Consider the following 22,163-nt stretch of genomic DNA (forward strand, 5'->3'; position numbering starts at 1 on the left):
AAGAATTATTGAAACTAAGTTCTTAGCTAGCATAACAAACATTTTTTTTTTCCATAAATTAAACCATTGTCGTCAGGTCTTGTTTTTTTAATCCATGATCAAATTAATTAAGTTGTTTTTTAATAATTTAGAAACGGATACAAGTTTTACGGGCTCACCCACTAGCATTAGAAGCATTATCTGTGTATAAACATGTTCAAGAAAAAATTAAAAGGGGAAAAAAAAATCAAAGCACAACAAAATGTTTAAAATTTCTTCAACTAAACATCATATTCCTTGATATTGCTTGTATAATTTACATATGTTCAATTCGGCTAATTGGAGTTAGCATGGCTATGAGGTGTCGACCAACTGTTAGTGGTACGTAGGTTCCAAAGATTAAACAGACAATGATTGAACAAAGTGCAGTGACAGGTAAGTCTCTACGACAATCCAACAGAAGCTTTCTTTTTAACTCTGCAAAAGAGCCCAAGAATTTTAAAAGAGAAGAAAAAAACAAATAAATAAACATGTAAATGTAAAGAATTATAGATACTAAAAAAATGAAGAACTAGGACCTGCTGGCTCATGAGTATTTCCACTGCAACATTGAGATTACCATCAGCAGCTGCAAGCGCCACTTCCACTTGCGTCTGAAACAGCCCAACACAATTGCATTAAAAATATAGAACTAAGCCGTAGGCTTTAATCTACGTTTGATGCACAAGCATCGGAAAGATATCTCACTAAATCTGAGAAAACAATTTGACTTGGAGATCTTTTATTTCAGATATCACTTATCAAACAAACTTTGATCTCTTCAGCCAAATTTAACACACATACATTTACTCCTACAGTAATCAAGTTAAAAATTATAAAATTATAAAATTATATGGATCCCCATTGCGAGACCTAAGAGACAGTAGAGAAGGACCCATAAGGAGATCAAACAACAATAACTTTAAACACGGAATCTCTTTCAGTGAGAAAAACGTTCTCAGAAGTGCAAGCATAATATGCTAGAAGCCAATAACAAACTGGAAAGTTGTAAAAGTTTCAAGCCATTTTCTAACCATAGAAAAGATAAGGAAGCTGAGTTTTACCCTATCAAATCCCATTGATGCAAGTTTAGTAATCCCTTCTTCCGAAACAACTGCACCCTGCATTTAAAGGGGAAAAAATAGCAAATATTAACCATGCAAATTAACTAAAAGAAAACATGAGAGTTTCAACCATGGTAGTATCTAGAGGGACCTGATGAGGTGGAACACCAGTCGCTGTAGCTACACTATCAGCTGAATGCCTAAATTGAATTAGAAAATTAAGTAAAATCATTAATACAGAAATACAAACTTCTGAATAATATAATTGTAATCCTATTGAAATATAGCAATTTGACTTGAATAATCAATGCATGACATCTACTGAACTTTGGAATTAATGGTTATACTTTCCACATTCTCATTATGTCCTTTTTATGTTGTTTTCCAAGTTTTAAGGAGTCGGTTAGGAAGTTTTAGGTGCTTTGTTATCCCTGTTCATGGCTTATTTGTAGCACCATGTTGTTAGTGGGCAGTTATTCTTTAAGTTTTATAAGTTGTAATGTTTCTGGTTTTTAAATAAAACAGTTTTTCATCTTTCACCTTTAATATATGTTCCTATCCTCTGTTAAGCAAGTTCTGCTTTTCCTTGCTCTTGAAAAATTCCAACAATTGGTATCTAGAGCTCTTTTCTTACAGGACCTATAGAAGGAATTCTGAAAAAAGTTTTTCCCGAACAGCTCTTCCAGTTTTCAATGGGGAAAACTATGATCTTTGGGCTGTCAAAATGGAGGCTTACCTAGAAGCATTGTATCTTTGGGAAGCTGCAGAAGAGGATTATGAAGTCCTTCTGCTGCCGGACAATCCCACCATGGCCCAGATCAAGAATCGTAAGGAGAAAAAAACCCAAAAAGCAAAGGCAAAGTCATACTTTTTTGCTGGTGTCTCTACAAATATCTTTACCAGGATCATGACTCTCAAATCGGCAAAAGCAATTTGGGATTATCTAAAGATGAAATATGCTGGAGATGAAAGACTTTGAAGCATACAGGTACTTAACTTAATAAGGGAATTTGAGCTTCAAAGAATGAAAGAGTCTAACACAATCAAGGAATACTCAGACAAATTGTTAGGTATTGCCAACAAGATTAAGTTATTAGCCAGTGATTTTGCAAATTCCAGAATTGTTGAGAAAGGGTGGAAAGAAGGATCATTCAGCCGGCAGTCAGGGCAGTGCAAATAGTTACAAGCAAAAGGGTGGAAAGATAAGTTACCCACCTTGTCAGCATTGTGGCAAAATGGATCATCTTCATTAAGATGTTGGAAGGAAGAGACCTGGTGCTAAATGCATCAAGTGCAATCAAATGGGCCATGAAGCAGTCATATGCATGAGCAAAAATCAGCAGCAAGAGGAAGAAGCTAACGCTGTTGATCAGGAGGAGGAGGATCAACTATTTGTGATCACATGTTTTGCAAGCAGCAAAGAGAGTGAGAGTTGGCAGATTAAGTGGTTGCACAAATCATACTACCAATGGCAAGGAACTTTTCAAAGATTTAAAGCCAACCAACATCGCAGAAGTCAGAATAGGCAATGGTGATTATATCTCAGTCAAAGGAAAGGAGACTGTTGCAACTTGCAATAGTAAGTTGCTCAAGTACACAAAGTTTACTTCAGATGTCCTTTTTGTACCCGAAATTCAACAAAATTTGTTGAGTGTTGGCCAATTGATTGAAAGAGGCTTCACAGTTGCTTTTGAAGACAATTTTGCTTGATTAGAGATGCAGCTAGTCAGAGATGCTTCAAAGGGAAAAGTGTTGCTCTAAATCCATTGGAGGAAGAGCAGGCTGCTTTTCTAATCAAGGAAAACATAACAGAATTACAAGAGGCTCGGGCTTTATCACCACCAATGGCTGCTATAAAGGAAGTCCAAGAAGAAAATGCAAGGCTTGTTTATTTGGAAAGCAAAAAAGGAAGTCATTTCCGAAGTCAGCAAAAAGAGCCACTTGTAAGCTGCCGTTAGTCCACACCGTTATATCTGGACCTCAAAAAACTCCTTCATTAGTAGGCAATCAATATTATGTTGCCTTTATTGATGATTTCACAAGAATGTGTTGGATTTTCTTCTTAGAATTCAAGTCAAAAGTAGCTGGAGTTTTCTGGAAGTTCAAAAAATTAGTAGAGAATCAAAGTGGCAAGCAAATTCAGATTCTAAGATCTAATCATGGCAAAAAGAACACCTCAGAAAACATCAATTGATTTTATGAGGAATCTGGCATTGAGCATCAGTTAACCACATCCTATACTCCACAACAGAATGGGGTGAGTGAAAGGAGGAACAAATACATCTTAAAGATGACAAGATGCATGTTGTATGAGAGAATCTACCCAAGAAGTTTTGGGCAGAAGCAGCTCATACGGCTGTTTTCTTGAAAAATAGACTCCTGACAAAAGCAGTCAAGGATAAGACACCATATGAGGTTTGGTACGGCTATAAACCATCTCTAAATTTTCTTAAAATATTTGGATGTTTGCGTTTTGCTCATGTTATCACTAGGCATTTTTACAGGCAATAGCACTGTCAGTAAAGACTGTCAAATATTTCAGCCGCAAACTGGAAGCATTGTTGTTAGCAGAGATGACCACTTCAAAGAAGATGAAGACTAGAACTGGGATGAGGCAAAGAAGAAGGATCAAACTGTGGCAGAATTGCAGTTTAAGTCTCCTGCTTCAAAAACCGAAGACAAAGAAGAGGATTAACAGAATGAATTGGTAGATGATGCTCCTGTAAGAGGTACTAGATCACTCTCTGATATTTATGAGAGGTGTAACATTGTTGTTTGTGAACATGCAGATTTTGGAGCAGCAGAGTGAGATCAAAATGGATGGCTACAATGAAGGAGGAAATATTTATGACCAAGAAAAACAGAACATGGGACTTGGTTGATCGACTCCAAGATAGGAAGGTGATTGGAGTCAAATGGGTGTATAGAACCAAGCTAAATTTTGATGGCTCTATCAACAAACACAAGGCAAGACTTGTTGTGAAAGGCTATGCTCAAATCTTTGGTGTGGATTACTCAAACACCTTTGCACTTGTTTGGACACCATAAGAATTTTGCTTGCTCTAGCTGCTCAAATGAATTGGATACCGAATCAACTTGATGTAAAATCAGCACTTTTAAATGGTGTTTTACATGAAGAAATTTACGTTGAACAGCTTGAAGGTTTTGTGAAGAATGAAGAAAAGGACAAGCTGTATCTTCTTGAAAAGAATCTTTATGGGTTGAAAACAAGTTCCATGAGCTTGGTACAGCAGGATAGATGACCATTTGTTGAGAATTGATTTAAAAAAAAACTTGTCTGGAGCCACTCTTTATGCTAAACAACAGACCAATGATGTTCTGATGGTTTCAGTTTATGTCGATGATCCTTTGATGACAGGAAATAATGCAGGGATGGTTCAGGAATTCAAAACAATAAATGATGATGTTTTTTAGATGACAGATCTTGGGTTAATGACCTTCTTCCTTGGAATGGAAATTAAGCAGGCTGAGCATGAAATCTTCATCTGCCAGAAGAAGTATGCCAAGGAGATTTTGAAAAAGTTTAGGTTTGAAGAAAGCAAGGAAGCCAGCCCTCCTATGAATCAAAAGGAAAAGCTTAGTAAGGAAGATGGAGCTGATAAAATTGATGTGGGATGATTCAGAAGTTTGATTGGTTGCTTGATGTATCTACTGCAACACGTCTTCATATTTTAAATGTTGTAAGCCTTTTGTCCAGGTTTATGCACTGTGCAAGCAAATTACATCTCAGAGCTGCCAAGAGAAATAATGCGATATGTCAAAGGCACAAGGGATTTTGGTGTTAAGTTCATACGGAGCAAGGAATTTAAGCTGGTTGGTTTCTCTGACAATGACTGGGGAGGCTCCATCTCTGATATGAGAAGTACTTCAGGCTACTTATTTACTCTTGGATCTAGTGTTTATACACTGTGCAAGCGAATTACATCTCAGAGCTGCTAAGAGAATAATGCGATATGTCAAAGGCAAAAGTGATTTTGGTGTTAAGTTCAATATGGAGCGAGGAATTTAAGCTGGTTGGTTTCTGACAATGACTAGGAAGGCTACATCGATGATATGAGAAGTACTTCAGGCTACTATTTTACTCTTGGATCTAGGGTTTCCTCATGGAGCTCAAAAAAGCAAGAAATCGTGGCTCAATTCACTGCTGAAGCAGAATTTATTGTGGCAATAACTGCTGTCAATCAAGCTTTATTTGCTCAGAAAGATTTTAATGGATCTAAATCTAGAGCAGAAAGAAAGCACCAAGATTTTTGTTGACAACCAAGCTGCTATCGCTATTCCCATAACCCTGTGTTTCATGGGAAAACTAAGATTTGTGACTTTGGTTTACTGCAAGTCTGAAAATCAGATCGCAGATTTGTTTACAAAGCCACTTTCAGTCAGTAGGTTTGAGCTTCTAAGGCAAAACATTGGCGTTTGTAGCTCCTAAAGCAAAGAGGAGTGTTAGTAAAATGAATCACGTTCTGATCTTGTCCTTTGAGTTAGTTAGTGTGCAGTTATTCTTTAAGTTTATAAATTGTAATGTTTCGGGTTTTTAAATAGAACAGCTTTTCATCTTTCTCCTTTAATATATGTTCCTCTTCTCCGTTAAGCAAGTTCTGCTTTTCTTTTCTCTTCAAAAATTCCAACATTTTTGTGCAATTCCCATTACTAGTTATACTATCAGTAAGACCTTGTTATCTCCTAGCCCAAGCATCACATGTTTGCTGAACAGGTAACCTAATACAACCAAGTTACTGGTATCGCTGAATAAGTTTAATTTCAGTAAAACAATGATTAAATAAACCATTTGTAAATACTGTTAGATTCATGGACAATGGACTATAACGATCTTATATATACATATACATATACAACATATATATATATATATATATATATGTATGTGTATTTTTTATTCTGTAGATGTTATAAGCTTATACGTTAGACATGCATAGGGATATTCTGGTTCGGGTTTTTCCCAATAAAAAGAATTGGGTTCAGGGTCAGGGATAGATAGTGCAATCCCAGGCCAGTCCCAAGCCGCACCCACCTTTGGAACTTGTTTCTTTCATATTATGTGTTTTAAATTATTTATAGTTGGAACTTATTTATACTCTGTTTTAAAATATTGAAATTTAGAACAGTATTATGTGTTATATGTTTGGAAGAATTGCATCTTAAGACATATGGTAAAAGATTGAAAATCATGTGTTTGTTTTTATTTTTCGCCATTATCTTTCAAGTTGAAGCGCATTGATTTCAACCTATTTGCTATTTTGAGTGTAACTGTCAACCTTTTCAGTCAGATTCTTCAACCATTTCTTTCTCTTTGTGCAGGGATCCAAAGGTGGAGCGCCTCAAGGCCATATGAAACGAAATAACTTTAAAATTAATTTACTACAATTTGTGTATACCTTTATTAAGAATGAGACTGGGTGGGGAACAGGGAAACCGAACCGAATATGTAGCCTCGGCAGGGGTTGGTAATGATTAAAGGAGTTGGGGACAGGGATGGGGGAAATCCCGCCCCAGTGCCATGTCTTGACATGCATATATATATATATATAGTTATCCAATAATTTTGGACATATAAGTTAAATTGTTTATGAGCCTTTTATTTACAATTCATCTAATGTTAATACATATTTATGCCAGAAAAAGATTTAAAATAGCTTATAATTAAAATTGTGCTAAAGTATGTGCTATACTTATAGAGCATTATGGATACATATTTATAACTTAAACTACACAAGTACACTCTCATTTTTATGTTTTCTCAATATCAGTTTCGAAGTTAAACATAACTGCACCAATATGTGTCACATTGATTAATTCAGGCTAGACAATCAACTTGACCACCTAAACTTATTGTTACATGTCAAACAGGGAACCCATGTACAAGCATGTAACTTGTGTTGGCTTCATTTAAGTTGAATATTGTCATTCCTAGTATGGGAAAAAAACTATGAATTTATCAGTCTATGCCTAATACTGTAGGTGTTATGCTAGGTTCAAACTTTACAAGAAAAGATGATTGAAGCCAGCATACTAGAATTTTACTTTAAATAAGCAACCACCATAAGCTTTCAATTATGCTCAAACCATCTCTCATACCTTCCTTCTGATAATTGATGAGTGTTACTAGGAGTGGATGAAACTAAAGTACTATTGGGACTACTATCCTCCAAAAGTCTTTCTTGAAGATTTGAATCTGATTGAAGACGAGAAGCAGTCTGACCTTGACCAGAACCAAGGGCCCTTCCCCTCCCAGGGAACCTACTGTCCTCAGTTGACTGTAAGATATCACATAATACAATCAAATGTGTATAAGTCTAAAGCCTCCAACTCACCAGAATATAGGCATGAATACAAAAAAGAAACTAATAGACAATGACTTGCATTAAGGTAGGGATATAATTTTAACTTTAAACTTCTCAGTTCAATTCAAAATAACCATGATTTAGTGACTACTCAACCAAAACAGCTGTGGTTAACCGTCAAGGAATCAATATATTCAAAGGCAGTCAATAAACACGGCTTGAAATGGAAAAGATAATGAGCTCATTCGTTCCAACTTCTCTTTGTAAAAGAACTTTTTTTCAGAAAATAACCACTTCTTTTAGTTTTTCATCTATTTGTTTTAGCTTTTCAACATAATAAGAACTATGAAGCTAAAAAAACAAAAATGCTATTAAAACCAAAACTTATATTGAATCGTCAACCCATAAAATCAGCTGCTTCCTATAAAAAAAATGATATTATGATTGTAAACAAACGTAAATTAGCTTCTTAAAAATCTTTCAAAAACAATTTTACAACATAATCACTTCTTTTTAATAACAAACTGGCCCAATGTATCATTCACGTAAAAATGCAAAACCAATTGATATTATGATTGTAAAAAAACAAAAATTAGCTTCTTAAAAATCTTTCAGAAACAATTTGCAACATAACCGCTTTTTTTTAATTTGTAACAAACTGGCCCAATGTATCATTCAAGTAAAAAGGAAAAACCCTGTGATATGACTATTCATATTCCCAACCCAATAATGAGTGAACTTCCAAAGATAAGAAAGGCACGTAATTTTTTTCTGATAGCAATTGCTGATGCCAAAGCCCAATGGATTATAGGTTTTTCTAAGAAAAATGAGCTGTTGAAGACAAAAGAATAATTCATATAAAAATAATCATCCCAGGTCAAAACACTTGACACTTGGCAGCTGCTTAAATCTCTAGACAAATCTACTCCCAAAGAACTAGAGTGTACATTAAAAAGAGAAAGAAAAAAAAATCGCCAAACGAATGGCAGGAGATAAATATCAGTCCAGACAATTTTAAAAATGACTAAATGCAAGCACACTCTTTGCACTTGCACGTAAAATGAACAGGTAATGTACACAAGATTAATTATTCACATATTGGTGCGAGATAACCAAGGATGATACTTACTAGCAAAATTAAAAAAAATGAACTCTGCATACATTGATTAGTTTCAATGATCAGTAGATCACATATACAAGGTCCACATACAGTTGTTATGAATGAGTATTGCAAAACAATGCAGTTGCTTTTGTTCACATATTGAGCAAAGCAAAAATGACAATAACACCAGAAAAATGTGTACATGATTAAGAGTCCACCAAAAGTATACTCAAAAGAAAAAATGGCTTACATACCTGAGTAGACACTTCCCTTTGAGGCATCAATGAAGATAGGTTCCTCCAAATATTTCCAGAAAGTAATCCACTAACCCATGAAAGTATAAATTTGAAAATGTAGATTAGTATATATCTAGTGTGATCTGTATGATTTGGGGTGAAACCCACAGTATTTAGTATATACCTTGTTGAGTTTTGGCTTGTATGTGTAGGAATATAACCCGAAGGATTTCCACCAGTGCAAACAATAAATTTTGGTCGTCTCACACATGATGACTGAAAGTCCAGAGAACCAACATACACACTAGTAAAGGTCCACATGAGATATATATATATATATGTGTGTGTGTGTGTGTGTGTGCGTGCGTGTGCGTGCGTGTGCGTGCGTGTGCGTGCGTGTGTGTGTTTTGAGTGTATGCATGTATTTTCATAGTCTTAAAAAAGTGAATTTTAAGTCTAATTCAACCTCACAAAATTGGCTTAAAAGTTTGCATTCACTTATATATTATAATTTGGTCATATCTCTAGTCAGTGTGAGATCTCTAACACACTCCCTCACGTTGAGAACTTGATATCTCGAGCGAAAGACTAGGCAGAACCCGACATGATAAATCCAACAAACTTGACTATGATAGACTTTAATACCATATTAAGAAAGTGAAAATTAAGTCTAACTCAATTTCATAAAACCGGCTTGAAATGTGAAATTTACTTCCACCTTATATATTATAATTTGACCATATCTCTAGTTAATGTGGAATGTCCAACACATAGAATAAATATCTACAAGATGTTTTTCTAATTTTAATTTTTAATTTTAAAACAAAATAAGTTGTCAAGTTATAATAAAAATATATTAATTCACATTCCAGTCAATCATGTTTATATGCATTTGGCAGTCCCTTAGGCATTCATCTAATATCATGTAACTAACAATTGGAATGTTTCCCATCCTGGTGCACTACCAAAGCCTATTATAGAAAGATACTTACAAGCCAAGAGGATGATTCAATAGAAGAATAAAAAGTGGTTCCAGGTATGAGGAAATTAAATAATCCATATGTATCTGAAACATCAAGCATAACATCATGAAACTACAGATAATTGCATAAACATTTTTGCAAAAATGAAAACAGAGAAGGAAAAGGAATGAAATCTGACATGCAAACCCAGATAAAATGCCACAAAGATGTCCAAGTAGTGAAACATTTTGCATGAGAAGCTGGAATACTACCAACAAAAAGAATGCATACCTAAACAAAACATGTCAAATTATCACAAAAGGGAATTATCTAGTTAAAAAACTCAAGAAATAAGTTCAATAAAAAAAATATACTCACCACTTGGCAGGCACATTAAACAATCCAAAAACACTGCACAACCAATAGAAAAAATTACCAAATTAGTGAAGCCTTACCAATTGATGATAATTAAATGAAGCATAGCACGGTGTATTGAATGTACAGTGTCTTTCAGTAAAACTAGTGAAGTACACCATTGCACAGTGAATTGGTTGGCAAAAGCATACTAATAAAACAGAATAAAGTTGTGAAGTAAATCAATGCACAGTGATTAAACAAAAATAACCATTAGCATCATTCTGAAAACTCGATTAAATAATAGTACTATTTCAGTATCTTCAATAGCTCCCAAAACATGGTTTCTGTTAAATTATCTTGAAGAAAAAGGTGATTAACATATTAAATTGCATTTTCCCAACAGTGGTAAATTTCTCGCACAACAGTAATATTTATACGGCCAACCTCCTGGATTGAACTCCACTCAAGCTTGTCTCTATAACAATCATTGAAAATAGAACTCCTGAGAAGCCTATTGCACACTCATTCATAAGGTAATCATCTGTAAGAACAGGATTGTGTGCCCCCAGCAGTGCTATGAGAACATGGAATATGGCATTGCTTGTAGCCAACAAAATAATGACATATAGCAAGCGAACTGAGCCCATGATCCTCTCCAGCTCAGACCCCAAGGGAACTAAAGCCATCATGTTGAAGAGAACATGAAGCAGTGAACCATGGAAAAGAATGGAAGTATAAATTCTGTAAACTGCATGGAAAAAAATAATGCTGAGCAGAGAAACCAGTCAACCACAAAACGGAAGAATATGCAATAATGAAAAAAAAAGAAAATGAAGCATGCAATATTTAGAAAGGATAGTTTCTAATAAACTGACCATCAACCAAACCAACTCAAAAATAGTTGAGATTCGATTTGACAATTGATTTGTGGAACTTGGATCATGAATCGAATGAGATGAACTTGAGTTAAAAATTACTTGAACTTGAGCGATGTATAGTTTGACTCATTTGGTTCATGATATATATGTGTGTGAAATAAATATATATAAATCAAAATAATAAGCCAAATCAAATTACAATCTGAACCAAGTCATTTGTGAGCTTAATTTGAACCCAGTTTGGGCTTAAAAAAAGGTAATAGCCACCACAGGAACCCAATTCAACATATGAATGATTTGAGTTTTCAGAACCATAATGTCTGTACAGGCTTGTCCAGAGTCCAAAGTATTAACTACATTGTTGAACTATATAATTTTACTTGAAAAAAAAAATATCAAGGTTGTTTAAGTCAAGATTTTGCTTAGGATTAGGAAGGGGTTTGAAAATTCATAACTTGGAGATCATAACTGGGACAATATGATCCTAGATTCCAACCTAAAATAATAATATATAATAAATATTCATAAAAAAGCTAAAACAATCAACAATTTTTTATATGTTTGATCCGAAGATAATAGAGAACATGCTCTAACAAATTTTAGTTGTTGATTTTAAAGAAATGGGATATTTCTCTGATTTGTCGTATAACCATGTAAGATCATTTGCATATAAACATGCAACATTGCTTTTAACACAGAATCCCAAGTAGACAAAAAAATTATGAAAAAGAAAAGGGTGTCATGGTGGCACATGTGCACAGCCACTTCAAGAAGATAAATTGCAGCAGCACACCAATATAAGTACATACAAGAATGAAGAATAAAGAAATTTGAATTCTTGGATCAGGAAAGAAAAATAAAAAACAACATTAGAATGACAGAGATATTAAGAATATATGATTGCACTTTGAAAAGAAGGAGTAAAGGAAGCGGCTGAAGCTGGGTGAGTTTTCTTCTTCACAAAACAGAGCCACGACATTTGGCAGTTGTAGAGCAATGGTGACAGTGTCGGCAGGTGCAAAGGATGTGTCAAATTTGATTAGAGATTTGGGAGTTGCAAGCCCTTTGGGGAAGAGTGTATGATTACTACAGTATGAATCAGAGGGGAAAGGAAATCATTAGGGATTTCAAATCCAGGTCAATGGGATAAACCTCAGATTTTGTCTTGCCCAAAATAATATTAAACAGGATCAGAGATCCCACAGTTTCACGGGTATGATTGTGTTAGGACTTAAGCACAAATGAAGAGTCCAACACAAAATACGAGCTTATTAAATGGGAGAGTCTCAAAACTAAGTACCACTTCAAGTAGCTCATCCTACTCAATGTAGGACTCCTAACATTGTCACCCTCTTTAAGGTCAGATGTCCACAACGGTATTCACTCTATCAACATGGTAGTATCAATTGTAGCCCAACTCAATGAAAACATCAAGTGTTATGATTTAAGCACAAAAGGAGAGTCAAATCCAAAAAACTAATCATTAGATGAGAGAGTCTTAAGGCTTAAGTATCACAATTATAAGTAGCTCATCTTACTCAATATGGAACTCCTAACAAATCGTCATCTTACAACAATCCTACACCCCCAACAATCATACTCACAGTCCAGCACAGATAGGCCACCACAAAGTGTACAATCACACCGATCCTATGAGTATTATCGCAATTCTAATGATGGTGAAAAAAATAGGAAAAAACATAGATATAGATCCTTAGATGATACAAGCATTGTTTTCTAATTTGGAGTTTCTATCTTCAATAATGGCGTAACCCTAAATTGGAACCAACTAGTAATAGCATATCCGACTTCGGTGAAATTGACGCAGAAATTCAAGGTTACCCACGTCTTACACGCAAATCCAAACACATTGCAATTCTAATTAAAGAGAAACACCCAAAAGAACTGTGTATAAGTTTGGTTAAAAAATTATACCTTGAAACCGTGACACAACAGCAGATGGCAAGAAGCAAACCTCGGCAAAGGAATCGTATCCAACCAAAAGACAAACCAAGTAAATGACTCCACAGACAACCACCACTGCAGAAGTGAGAAATGGAATGCTTTCCCACCATTGATTCATCCTAGTAGGCAACCCTGCCTGTGCCAATTAAGCCATCAAGGACAATTAATCAGAATAACATCAATGAAGGAAAGTATCTAACCAACCATTCTACAACAACGCTTAATAGAATCAGAGAACTTTAAATTGAGCAGTAAAGAGTTTTGTCAATTTATTTGCAGACAATGATCACACAAAACAGAATCTAAAGCGAACCAATATCCGAAATTAACAAATTCATTTCGAGATCTCAGTCCAGAAACGAGGATTTTCAGTTCAGCTACTAGGATGAGTGTTAAGTGAAGTGTGTTGACACTGGTGCCGCAAAATTGCGGCAAAAACGAAGCGAGGATCGAAGAAAATAGGGAAATGGATTATACTACCTCAGAAACGATGTTTGGTCTCATATTTCTGGCTCTTCGCATGCAAATCAAATTTAAATTCGCAGCTTTGACTCACTGCTCTGATTACCAGTCACGGATTTGGTAATCTTTGAACTTCAATTACGATAACCGGTTTTGGATTGGAGTTGCTGATTCAGGTTTTTTCTCTTCTGAATTCAGACCCCACACTTGACTCGCGAAAGCCGTAGAAACAACTTCTCTTTTCTTCACTTTGTTGCCATGCGCGTTCCGATTTCACAGTCTCTCACCAACCTCCAAACAAAAGCCCAAGGTTTCCAATGCTTTTCACCATCGTTCTTTGTGTTAGTTTGTTAAATAAAATTATTATTTTATTTATTTGAAATTTGACTATACGACGCCGAATAAAGTATATTCATATTTGTTTAACTAATTACATATTAAAAATTTATCATAAGTTAATACCAATTTATGTATATTAAAATCTAAAATATAATTATAATGTCAATTACTACTGATTTTGAACTAATAATCATTGTCCACTAAATAGATTTAGCCTTCTACATCATCTATAAATTGAAAACCTTTTTTATTAACATTTTAATATATCACATTAAAACTGTATTTTCTATATGCAAAACAACTTATCCTTATTTATAGATTATAGATATTTTCGAAATTAGAATTCAAATTTTATTTTCAGACGTTGAAATCTGGAATATATATTTCAAGTTTTTATTGATAATGTATAAACTTTAAATTATGTAAGAGATATTTAACTCTTAATCTTAATCATGGTACAACCACAATTAATACACTCATCTTCCAAAGTATACTTAGTAGTGAGTTTTCTATTTTTATCAAAATGTTTATTTATAGCCTTGTTTTAACTATGAATTTAAACTTTATAAAATACAGCCCATTAAAAATTTAAATTTAAATCATGCAAGAAACAATATGTTATAATCTTATAAATAAAACACAACTAGATATTATACTCTTATATGTTACATTTATACCACAAAATATATGCATATCAAATATTAATTACTAATTTTGTTAAATTTCTTTGTCAAATAGCTAAAAAAACATAACATCTATGTATTGTCACGAATTAAACCTACTCCAATAAACCATTAGACTACCATGAATATAGGTTTTTATTATGTAATACATTTCTACTTTGCCTAAATAATAATGTATATTTTTGGAAGTATGTTCTGAATTTGTAATTATATTACGCATTTTACTTTTCGTTAAGTTTAAATTATAATTTCATAATTTTAAATTATCTTTTGGATAATATTATTTTTTTAAATTAGTTATTTCTTTCACATTATGATTTAATTATTATGTTCTTAGGGAGGCACCTAAAGAACTATTGAAGTCTTTTTCTCCTTCATTCGATCGGTCAGGTGACTGAGTATCGGGTGAACACCGAATGGTGGGGTTACCTGCGAAGGCACTCTGACGCTCAAGTCAATAAAGTGGGTGGTCAACTCTCAGGTAGGTGAACAGTAATAAATGACGTACCTCACTCATTGGGATGCGTGCTATTTATATTATTCTAATGGGCTTACCTTGTTGGACCCGTTTATCGAGGTGGATACCATTTAGGGTTGTATTACCTAATTCCTAATGATGGATTAACTTTACTGATTTTGGTTTGAGCGTTAACTGTAATAGGGATCGGCCGTCGGCCAAGTTCCAATGGTATGGGTCGGCCATCGGCCAAATTCCCGTGGTCTCAAGCGTCTCGACCAGGTCTTCCAAGGTCTCGGCCAAGTCTCCCAAGATCTCGGCCAGGTGAGTCATCGTCCAAGTCCCTCAGATCTTTGACAAGGTCTCGGTCAGGTTGACCCAGTCTCGGGCAGGGAGACCAGGAATCGGTCTCGCCCATACCGTTACATATTATAACTACAAATTTTACATCACCAATTTCATCTACTTATACAATTCATAAATATAATTAATATACTTTGGAGCTTATCTGTGATATTACCAATATTTATTTGTTCGAAAGCTACAAACTAATCTCCTTGTTTTTAAAATTTTATAATACTTTTAAAATATACGAATATTAGTTGACACATATGAAAATAATTTGTTTAAATAGTTTTAAAATGAATACTCATGTGCGTAGATTAAAATACTGTTTTTAAAAGACAAAGTTGAGGTTTTCAAGGAGTTATTTTAACTAAAAGACTAAGATCTATAATTTTTTTAAAACAATTTTTGAAATTGGAAAAAAAAAATCTACACTTAAAAAAATATAAATTAAAAAAAGTTTCACATATTTAGATGAAATTCTCTCATGAGAGTTATATTTATATATACAAATGAAAAAGTAGAGAAAATTCATAAGCAATTAAATAACAATTTTTTTAAAATATAAGATTTTTGTTTAATATTTCAAATTTTCAATAAACACGACATGGTTTAGTTATTCTGCATAGGTCGTCCCACACTTAATCTTAATCCGTTCCGTATAAGATTTTTGTAATCCGCTCCGCATAAGGGTTGGTTCGCAGGTCTGTCAGTTCGCATGAGAAATATTTAAAAAATAATAATATTTTTTAAGTAAAATTTTTGAATTTTTATTATTTAAATACATTAGGTAAATAGTCTTATAATATTATTTTAACGAGATATACGATGTTATTAAAAATTTCGAAATGTGAAATATGAGACTACATGAAGAAAATATGGAGATGTAGAAAAAAATTTATACATTTTAAAGTTATGCGGGTTATGCGGACCAACTCGCCCCGCCCCGCACTTGACCCGGATAGGTTGTGAGTTATGTAGGATGAGCCTAAACGGGTCAGCAGACTGAAATAAGCAACCCGTTCTGCGTTTTTTTTTATGCGGACCCGCAGATCAACCTACCCCACTTTGCCACCCTTACTAAAATAGATTTATGCATTTCATTTTTGAAAGTTGTTTTATAACAATAGATTGAAACACGCTAAATAATACACGAGAAAAATAAGTGAATTAGCTATTCAAAAAGTGTTTGAAATATATTTTTGTGGTAATTATACTGAAGGCAAGCAGGGTTGGAAAAATATGATAAATTAAGTGAAAAAATATGACAAAAAAATTAAGAATGTACTTTATAAAATATTGATAAATACAAAAGTCATGAAACAATACTCATTAAATAAAAAGTTAAATCAACACAATTTTTTGTCAAGAAAATGCTTTTCCTATTTTCTTACGTTTTCGTTTCTAGAAAGGTAAATAAATTTTCTACACTTATACCGTATTTATTCTATTTAATTAATTAATGGGATATACTTATTTATTTTTATCCTCTTTCCAATTTTATTTATTTTATTTCTATTTTCTTACCACCCAAACAAAGTAGAAAAGAGAAATATAAAAAAGATAAAAATTAATGTTAATTTTAAATTTATATATTTTCATTTAATCTTCTTTGAAGTAACATTACATTATATCATCTATACTTTTGTAGGATACATCATTTAGTGTTTTCTTTAATGCTATATTTTAATTGAATAATTTTATCATTAAATAAATAAAATTAATTAATTTATTTAATAAAAAAAATAAGTAAATATTTTTATTTATTTCAAAATAAATAATTTATCTTTTAATGACTATATAATTTTTTAGTACTATTTTATAAAATTACACGCACACATATAGTATCCTATTTTTAATTAATTACTCTATTCTATTATCTAAAAATAAATAAATTATTTGGTAAAATATTTATATCATTTTTTAATTGCACAGTTTAACCTTTTAATAAATAAAAAATAATTTATTTATATAATTTTTTAATTGCACAGTTTAACCTTTTAATAAATAAAAAGTAATTTATTTATATATTTAATAAATAAATTATTAAATAACTTTTATATTTCAAAATAATTAAATAATTTACTAGATAACAGCTACATAATTTTTAATACTATTTTTATAAAATTATATGTGTATACGTTTTAAATTGTATTCTTTTTTAATTTGTAAACATACTGAAATAATAAAAATGATAAATTATATATTTTTTATTGTAAATTTATTTTGTACTTGGTTATTATTCATGTCAAAATTGGGTTCGGCCCAACGGCCCAAATATTACAAAGCAAACCCTAGTCCCCGGTGTTCGCGTACTGACTTCAATCCATAGCCGCTTTGGTCTCTCCTCTGTCGGAGCACACGCCAGTTTCAGAAACGGTAAGCACAAATTCAACGCGCCGTCGCTGTTTCTTATCCGTTCTTCTTCTACGATTGTTGCAACTCAACAGTTACAAATTTATCTGAATTTATGCTTATTGTTAATTCATGATGATTCTGCTACAATCTAACACCGTTATGTTCATTTGCAGATTCCATACTCGCAAGTTTTTGACACAAGGATGGCTTCAAGATTCTGGACTCAGGTATTTACGAAATTCTCAATATATGTTTTAATTGTTTGCTCCTTTAGGTTGAGGAAACTATCCTATATGAAAGCATGTTTGTCACTGTTATTTACTGAATTGTAGGGTGGAAGTGATTCCGAGGAGGAGGAGAGTGATTATGATGAGGAGGTTGAAACCGCGGCGGGTGAATCTGCTAGTCAAGCAGTGACAAGCAGGTACCTGCAGGAAAATGCTAGTGATAGTGATGATTCTGATGGGCAGAAGCGTGTTGTGCGGTCGGCGAAAGATAAGCGTTTCGAGGAGATGGCGTCCACCGTTGACCAGATGAAGAATGCCATGAAGATTAATGATTGGGTGAGCTTGCAAGAGAGCTTTGACAAGATTAACAAACAGCTTGAGAAGGTTATGCGTGTCACTGAGTCTGTGAAGGTTCCGAATCTCTACATCAAGACGCTTGTGATGTTGGAAGATTTCTTGGCTCAGGCTTTGGCTAATAAGGATGCCAAGAAGAAGATGAGTAGTAGCAATGCTAAGGCTTTGAACACCATGAAGCAGAAGCTGAAGAAAAATAATAAGCAGTACGAGGAGTTGATTAACAAGTGTAGGGAGAATCCCGAGAGTGACGAAGAGAAGGAAGAAGAGGAGAGCGAGGAAGAGTATGAGAGCGATGATGAAATTATTGAGCTAGAGCAGCTTCGGAAACCAGAAGCAAAATCTGATTCTGAAACCTCTCAGTATGATGATGAAAAGGCTGATGCTGGTGATGGTCCTTGGGACCAAAAGCTTAGCAAGAAGGATCGGCTATTGGATAGACAATTTATGAAAGACCCTAGTGAGATCACTTGGGACACGGTTAACAAGAAGTTCAAAGAGGTCGTGGCTGCTAGGGGCAGAAAAGGGACTGGGAGATTTGAACAGGTTGAGCAGCTTACTTTCTTAACGAAGGTTGCTAAGACACCTGCACAGAAGTTGAAAATTCTGTTCAGTGTGGTTTCTGCTCAATTTGATGTCAATCCAGGGCTCAATGGGCATATGCCCATAAATGTGTGGAAAAAATGTGTGCAAAACATGCTGTCCATCCTTGATATTCTAGTGCAGCATCCAAACATATTGGTTGATGATTCGGTTGAGCCAGAGGAGAACGAAACTCAGAAAGGTATTGACTATAATGGACCAATTCGGGTCTGGGGTAACTTAGTTGCTTTCTTAGAAAGAATTGACGTTGAGTTTTTCAAGAGCTTGCAGTGCATAGATCCTCATACACGGGACTATGTTGAGAGACTCAGGGATGAACCCTTGTTTCTGGTTCTAGCTCAAAATGTCCAGGAATATCTTGAAAGAGTTGGAAACTTTAAAGCTGCCTCTAAGGTGTCCTTGAGGAGAGTTGAACTCATTTACTACAAACCGCAAGAAGTTTATGATGCAATGAAAAAATTGACTGAGCTGACAGAGGATGGAGATGTTCAAGGGGAGGCTAGTGAGGAGTCTAAAGGATTTGAGGAATCAAGAATTCCTACTGCATTTATTGCTACCCCAGAGGTTGTGGCCCGGAAGCCCACATTCCCTGATAATAGCAGGACCATAATGGATGTATTGGTATCATTGATATACAAGTACGGAGATGAGCGAACTAAAGCACGTGCTATGCTCTGTGATATATACCACCATGCTCTTCTTGATGAGTTCTCAATTGCCCGTGATCTGCTTCTTATGAGTCATTTGCAAGATAGTGTTCAACATATGGACATTTCAACGCAGATACTTTTTAACAGGGCTATGTCACAGTTAGGTTTATGTGCTTTTCGGATTGGACTGATTTCTGAAGCACATGGTTGTCTGTCTGAACTGTACTCTGGTGGAAGGGTAAAAGAGTTACTTGCCCAAGGTGTGTCACAAAGCCGCTATCACGAGAAGACCCCAGAACAGGTACTTTCTCCCTCTCCCCTTTTACTAAATGTCATGATATGGTGGATATTTGTTGGGTGCTGATCGTAAGATTCAATGCATTCATTGTGGGTGACTAAGAGAGTGGATTAAAGTTGTACAAATGCATTTATATTTGTGCTATTTTGCTTATACCATATATATATATTTTTTATTTTTTTATTTTTTTAAATACCAAGATCCCCTCTCCAAGTCATCAGTTAGGCACTTCAGTGTTACATTTTAATTGTTGGGTGAAACATATGTTTCATATATACGTGGATAGCAAGTAACAAGAAAATTATACGAATTTGTTTGACTAATTAGGTTCATATATACTTGGATATCAAGTAACAAGAAAATTATATGAATTTGTTTGACTGATTAGGTTCACAACAATAAAAACTCAATAGTAAACTATTTTCATAAGAAACTGTCATCATGTTAAGAATGTGTTGCAAAAGAACTCAGAAGTGAAGGAATGTGAATAATTTGCTCAGCATGATGATATTGAACTGCTGGGAGAAACTGATCTGTATTTATTTTAGTTCTGCAATTGTCAAGTTACTGTCAATGGACTCTGACTTTTCATTTGTGCATTTTAACAGTCCAAAGTTATTAGTTATTTCAGTCTTATATGACTGATTAATGTAGCTGATAAATACAGCTTTGGGGCGTAGTAAATTCCCATGTATTTTAGATGTCGTATGTCTTATTATTGTGAGAATTACATTTTGATATTGCAGTTAACTATTTTCAATCCTCTTTCAGGAAAGGTTGGAAAGAAGAAGGCAAATGCCATATCATATGCACATCAATCTCGAGCTCCTGGAATTAGTACATCTGGTATCTGCCATGCTGCTGGAAATTCCTAATATGGCAGCCAATGTTCATGATGCTAAACGCAAGGTAATATCTAAGAATTTCCGTCGCTTGCTTGAGGTAAGCGAGAAGCAAACATTCACTGGTCCACCGGAAAATGTGAGAGATCATGTTATGGCTGCCACAAGGTTTCTCATAAAGGGAGACTACCAGAAGGCTTTTGACATTATTGTGTCTCTTGATGTATGGAAATTTGTGAAAAATCGAGATGCCGTGCTTGAAATGCTGAAAGACAAAATCAAGGAGGAGGCACTGAGGACATACCTCTTTACCTTCTCTTCTTCTTATGAATCCCTGAGCCTGGATCAACTTACAAAAATTTTTGATCTCTCTGTTTCTTCTACTCATAGTATTGTCAGTAGGATGATGATCAATGAGGAGCTTCATGCAAGCTGGGACCAGCCAACTGGGTGTGTTGTTTTCCAAGATGTTGAATACTCTAGGCTGCAGGCATTGGCATTCCAGTTGACAGAGAAATTATCTATCCTTGCAGAGAGTAATGAGAGAGCAACGGAAGCAAGGATAGGTGGTGGTGGATTGGATCTGCCTCTAAGGCGTAGAGATGGCCAGGACTATGCCACTGCTGCTGCAGGTGGTAGTGGAAATGCCTCTTCGGGTGGTAGATGGCTAGACCAGTCCTTTTCTCAGTCAAGGCAAAGCAGTGGACGTGCTGGATATGGTGGTGGAAGGCCAATGGCTTTAGGTCAAGCAGGCATGGGTTCCAGGGATCGAACAGGGCGGGGAACAGGTGGTGGCTATCAGAGTGGACGATATCATGATGGCTCTTATGGAGGTTATGGGAGGACTCAAGGGGGTTCTGCGTTAAGGGGACCCCATGGCGATACATCCACACGCATGGTTAGCCTTAAGGGTGTTCGAGCTTAAAGAAGTTAAAATTATCTTCTGTACGTCAGTTTTGATGATTTGACTAATGCACTTTCTGTATTCTTGTGGACTTTTCTGAAATTGCATTGAAATGTTTGTGGATTTGTTATAATGTTACATATAGCTTACTTTCATTTTGCACGTATTTTCGCCAGGGTTTATTCTATTCGAATTTGATTACCATAACAGGACAAGTATTAAAAACGAAGGTGTATAGAAGTTAAAGGAGAAGTCAGATAGAGCTAGTAATAGAGTACCATCTTGTCCATTCATCTAAATTGTGATTCTTGAGTACATTGTAATTTTCCCATGAACCTGACTACTTCAAGCGTTGCAAAAAATGCTTGATTCAGAGTCAACCTTTGAGAATCTCCTATGAGAAACATCCCATTGGGTAAGGAGATTTACCCATGTCACTCTAACCCGGAAATATTAAGATTCCACTCAATATTTTTTATCCGCAAAGAAAGTGTAATGCTTAATGTTTCACCTGCCGCATTTCACTTAAAACTTTTTGGCTCTTTTCGACACATCTAGCGATAGAAATCTTGGTTTCTATTATATTTTTGTCTGAATTTCAACACCGTAGTTAGAGCTTGGTGCATCTAACGATTATTACTTAGTTGAAACTTATACTACTCAATTTTTTATTTTCTTTTGTGTGTGTGTGAAAATAAGTGTCACAGCAAAATGTTTATGCAAGTATGTTTGATTG

At 34.6% G+C, this 22,163-nt stretch overlaps 2 protein-coding genes across 2 annotated transcripts; one reads left to right on the forward strand and one right to left on the reverse strand.

The window, feature by feature from the left end:
• Nucleotides 1-242: 242 nt before the first annotated feature.
• Nucleotides 243-13,716, reverse strand: LOC137814675 (rhomboid-like protein 15). The gene is made up of 13 exons (XM_068617538.1): nucleotides 13,386-13,716; nucleotides 12,876-13,041; nucleotides 10,507-10,810; nucleotides 10,084-10,116; nucleotides 9,905-9,996; nucleotides 9,736-9,809; nucleotides 8,928-9,019; nucleotides 8,762-8,831; nucleotides 7,200-7,378; nucleotides 1,234-1,282; nucleotides 1,083-1,139; nucleotides 558-632; nucleotides 243-456 (listed from the first exon to the last, which is right to left on the reverse strand). The coding sequence occupies exons 1-13, from the start codon at nucleotides 13,425-13,427 to the stop codon at nucleotides 451-453; spliced, it is 1,239 nt and encodes a 412-aa protein (XP_068473639.1). The 5' UTR covers nucleotides 13,428-13,716; the 3' UTR covers nucleotides 243-450.
• A 3,705-nt stretch (nucleotides 13,717-17,421) lies between these two features.
• LOC137814676 (eukaryotic translation initiation factor 3 subunit C-like) lies at nucleotides 17,422-21,582 on the forward strand. The gene is made up of 4 exons (XM_068617539.1): nucleotides 17,422-17,570; nucleotides 17,723-17,776; nucleotides 17,882-19,684; nucleotides 20,453-21,582. Exons 2-4 carry the CDS (start codon nucleotides 17,753-17,755, stop codon nucleotides 21,446-21,448), a joined length of 2,823 nt encoding a protein of 940 aa, XP_068473640.1. The 5' UTR covers nucleotides 17,422-17,570; nucleotides 17,723-17,752; the 3' UTR covers nucleotides 21,449-21,582.
• The last annotated feature ends 581 nt before the right edge of the window (nucleotides 21,583-22,163 follow it).

Source organism: Phaseolus vulgaris, chromosome 1, assembly GCF_000499845.2.
Source record: "Phaseolus vulgaris cultivar G19833 chromosome 1, P. vulgaris v2.0, whole genome shotgun sequence".
NCBI lineage: Eukaryota > Viridiplantae > Streptophyta > Magnoliopsida > Fabales > Fabaceae > Phaseolus > Phaseolus vulgaris.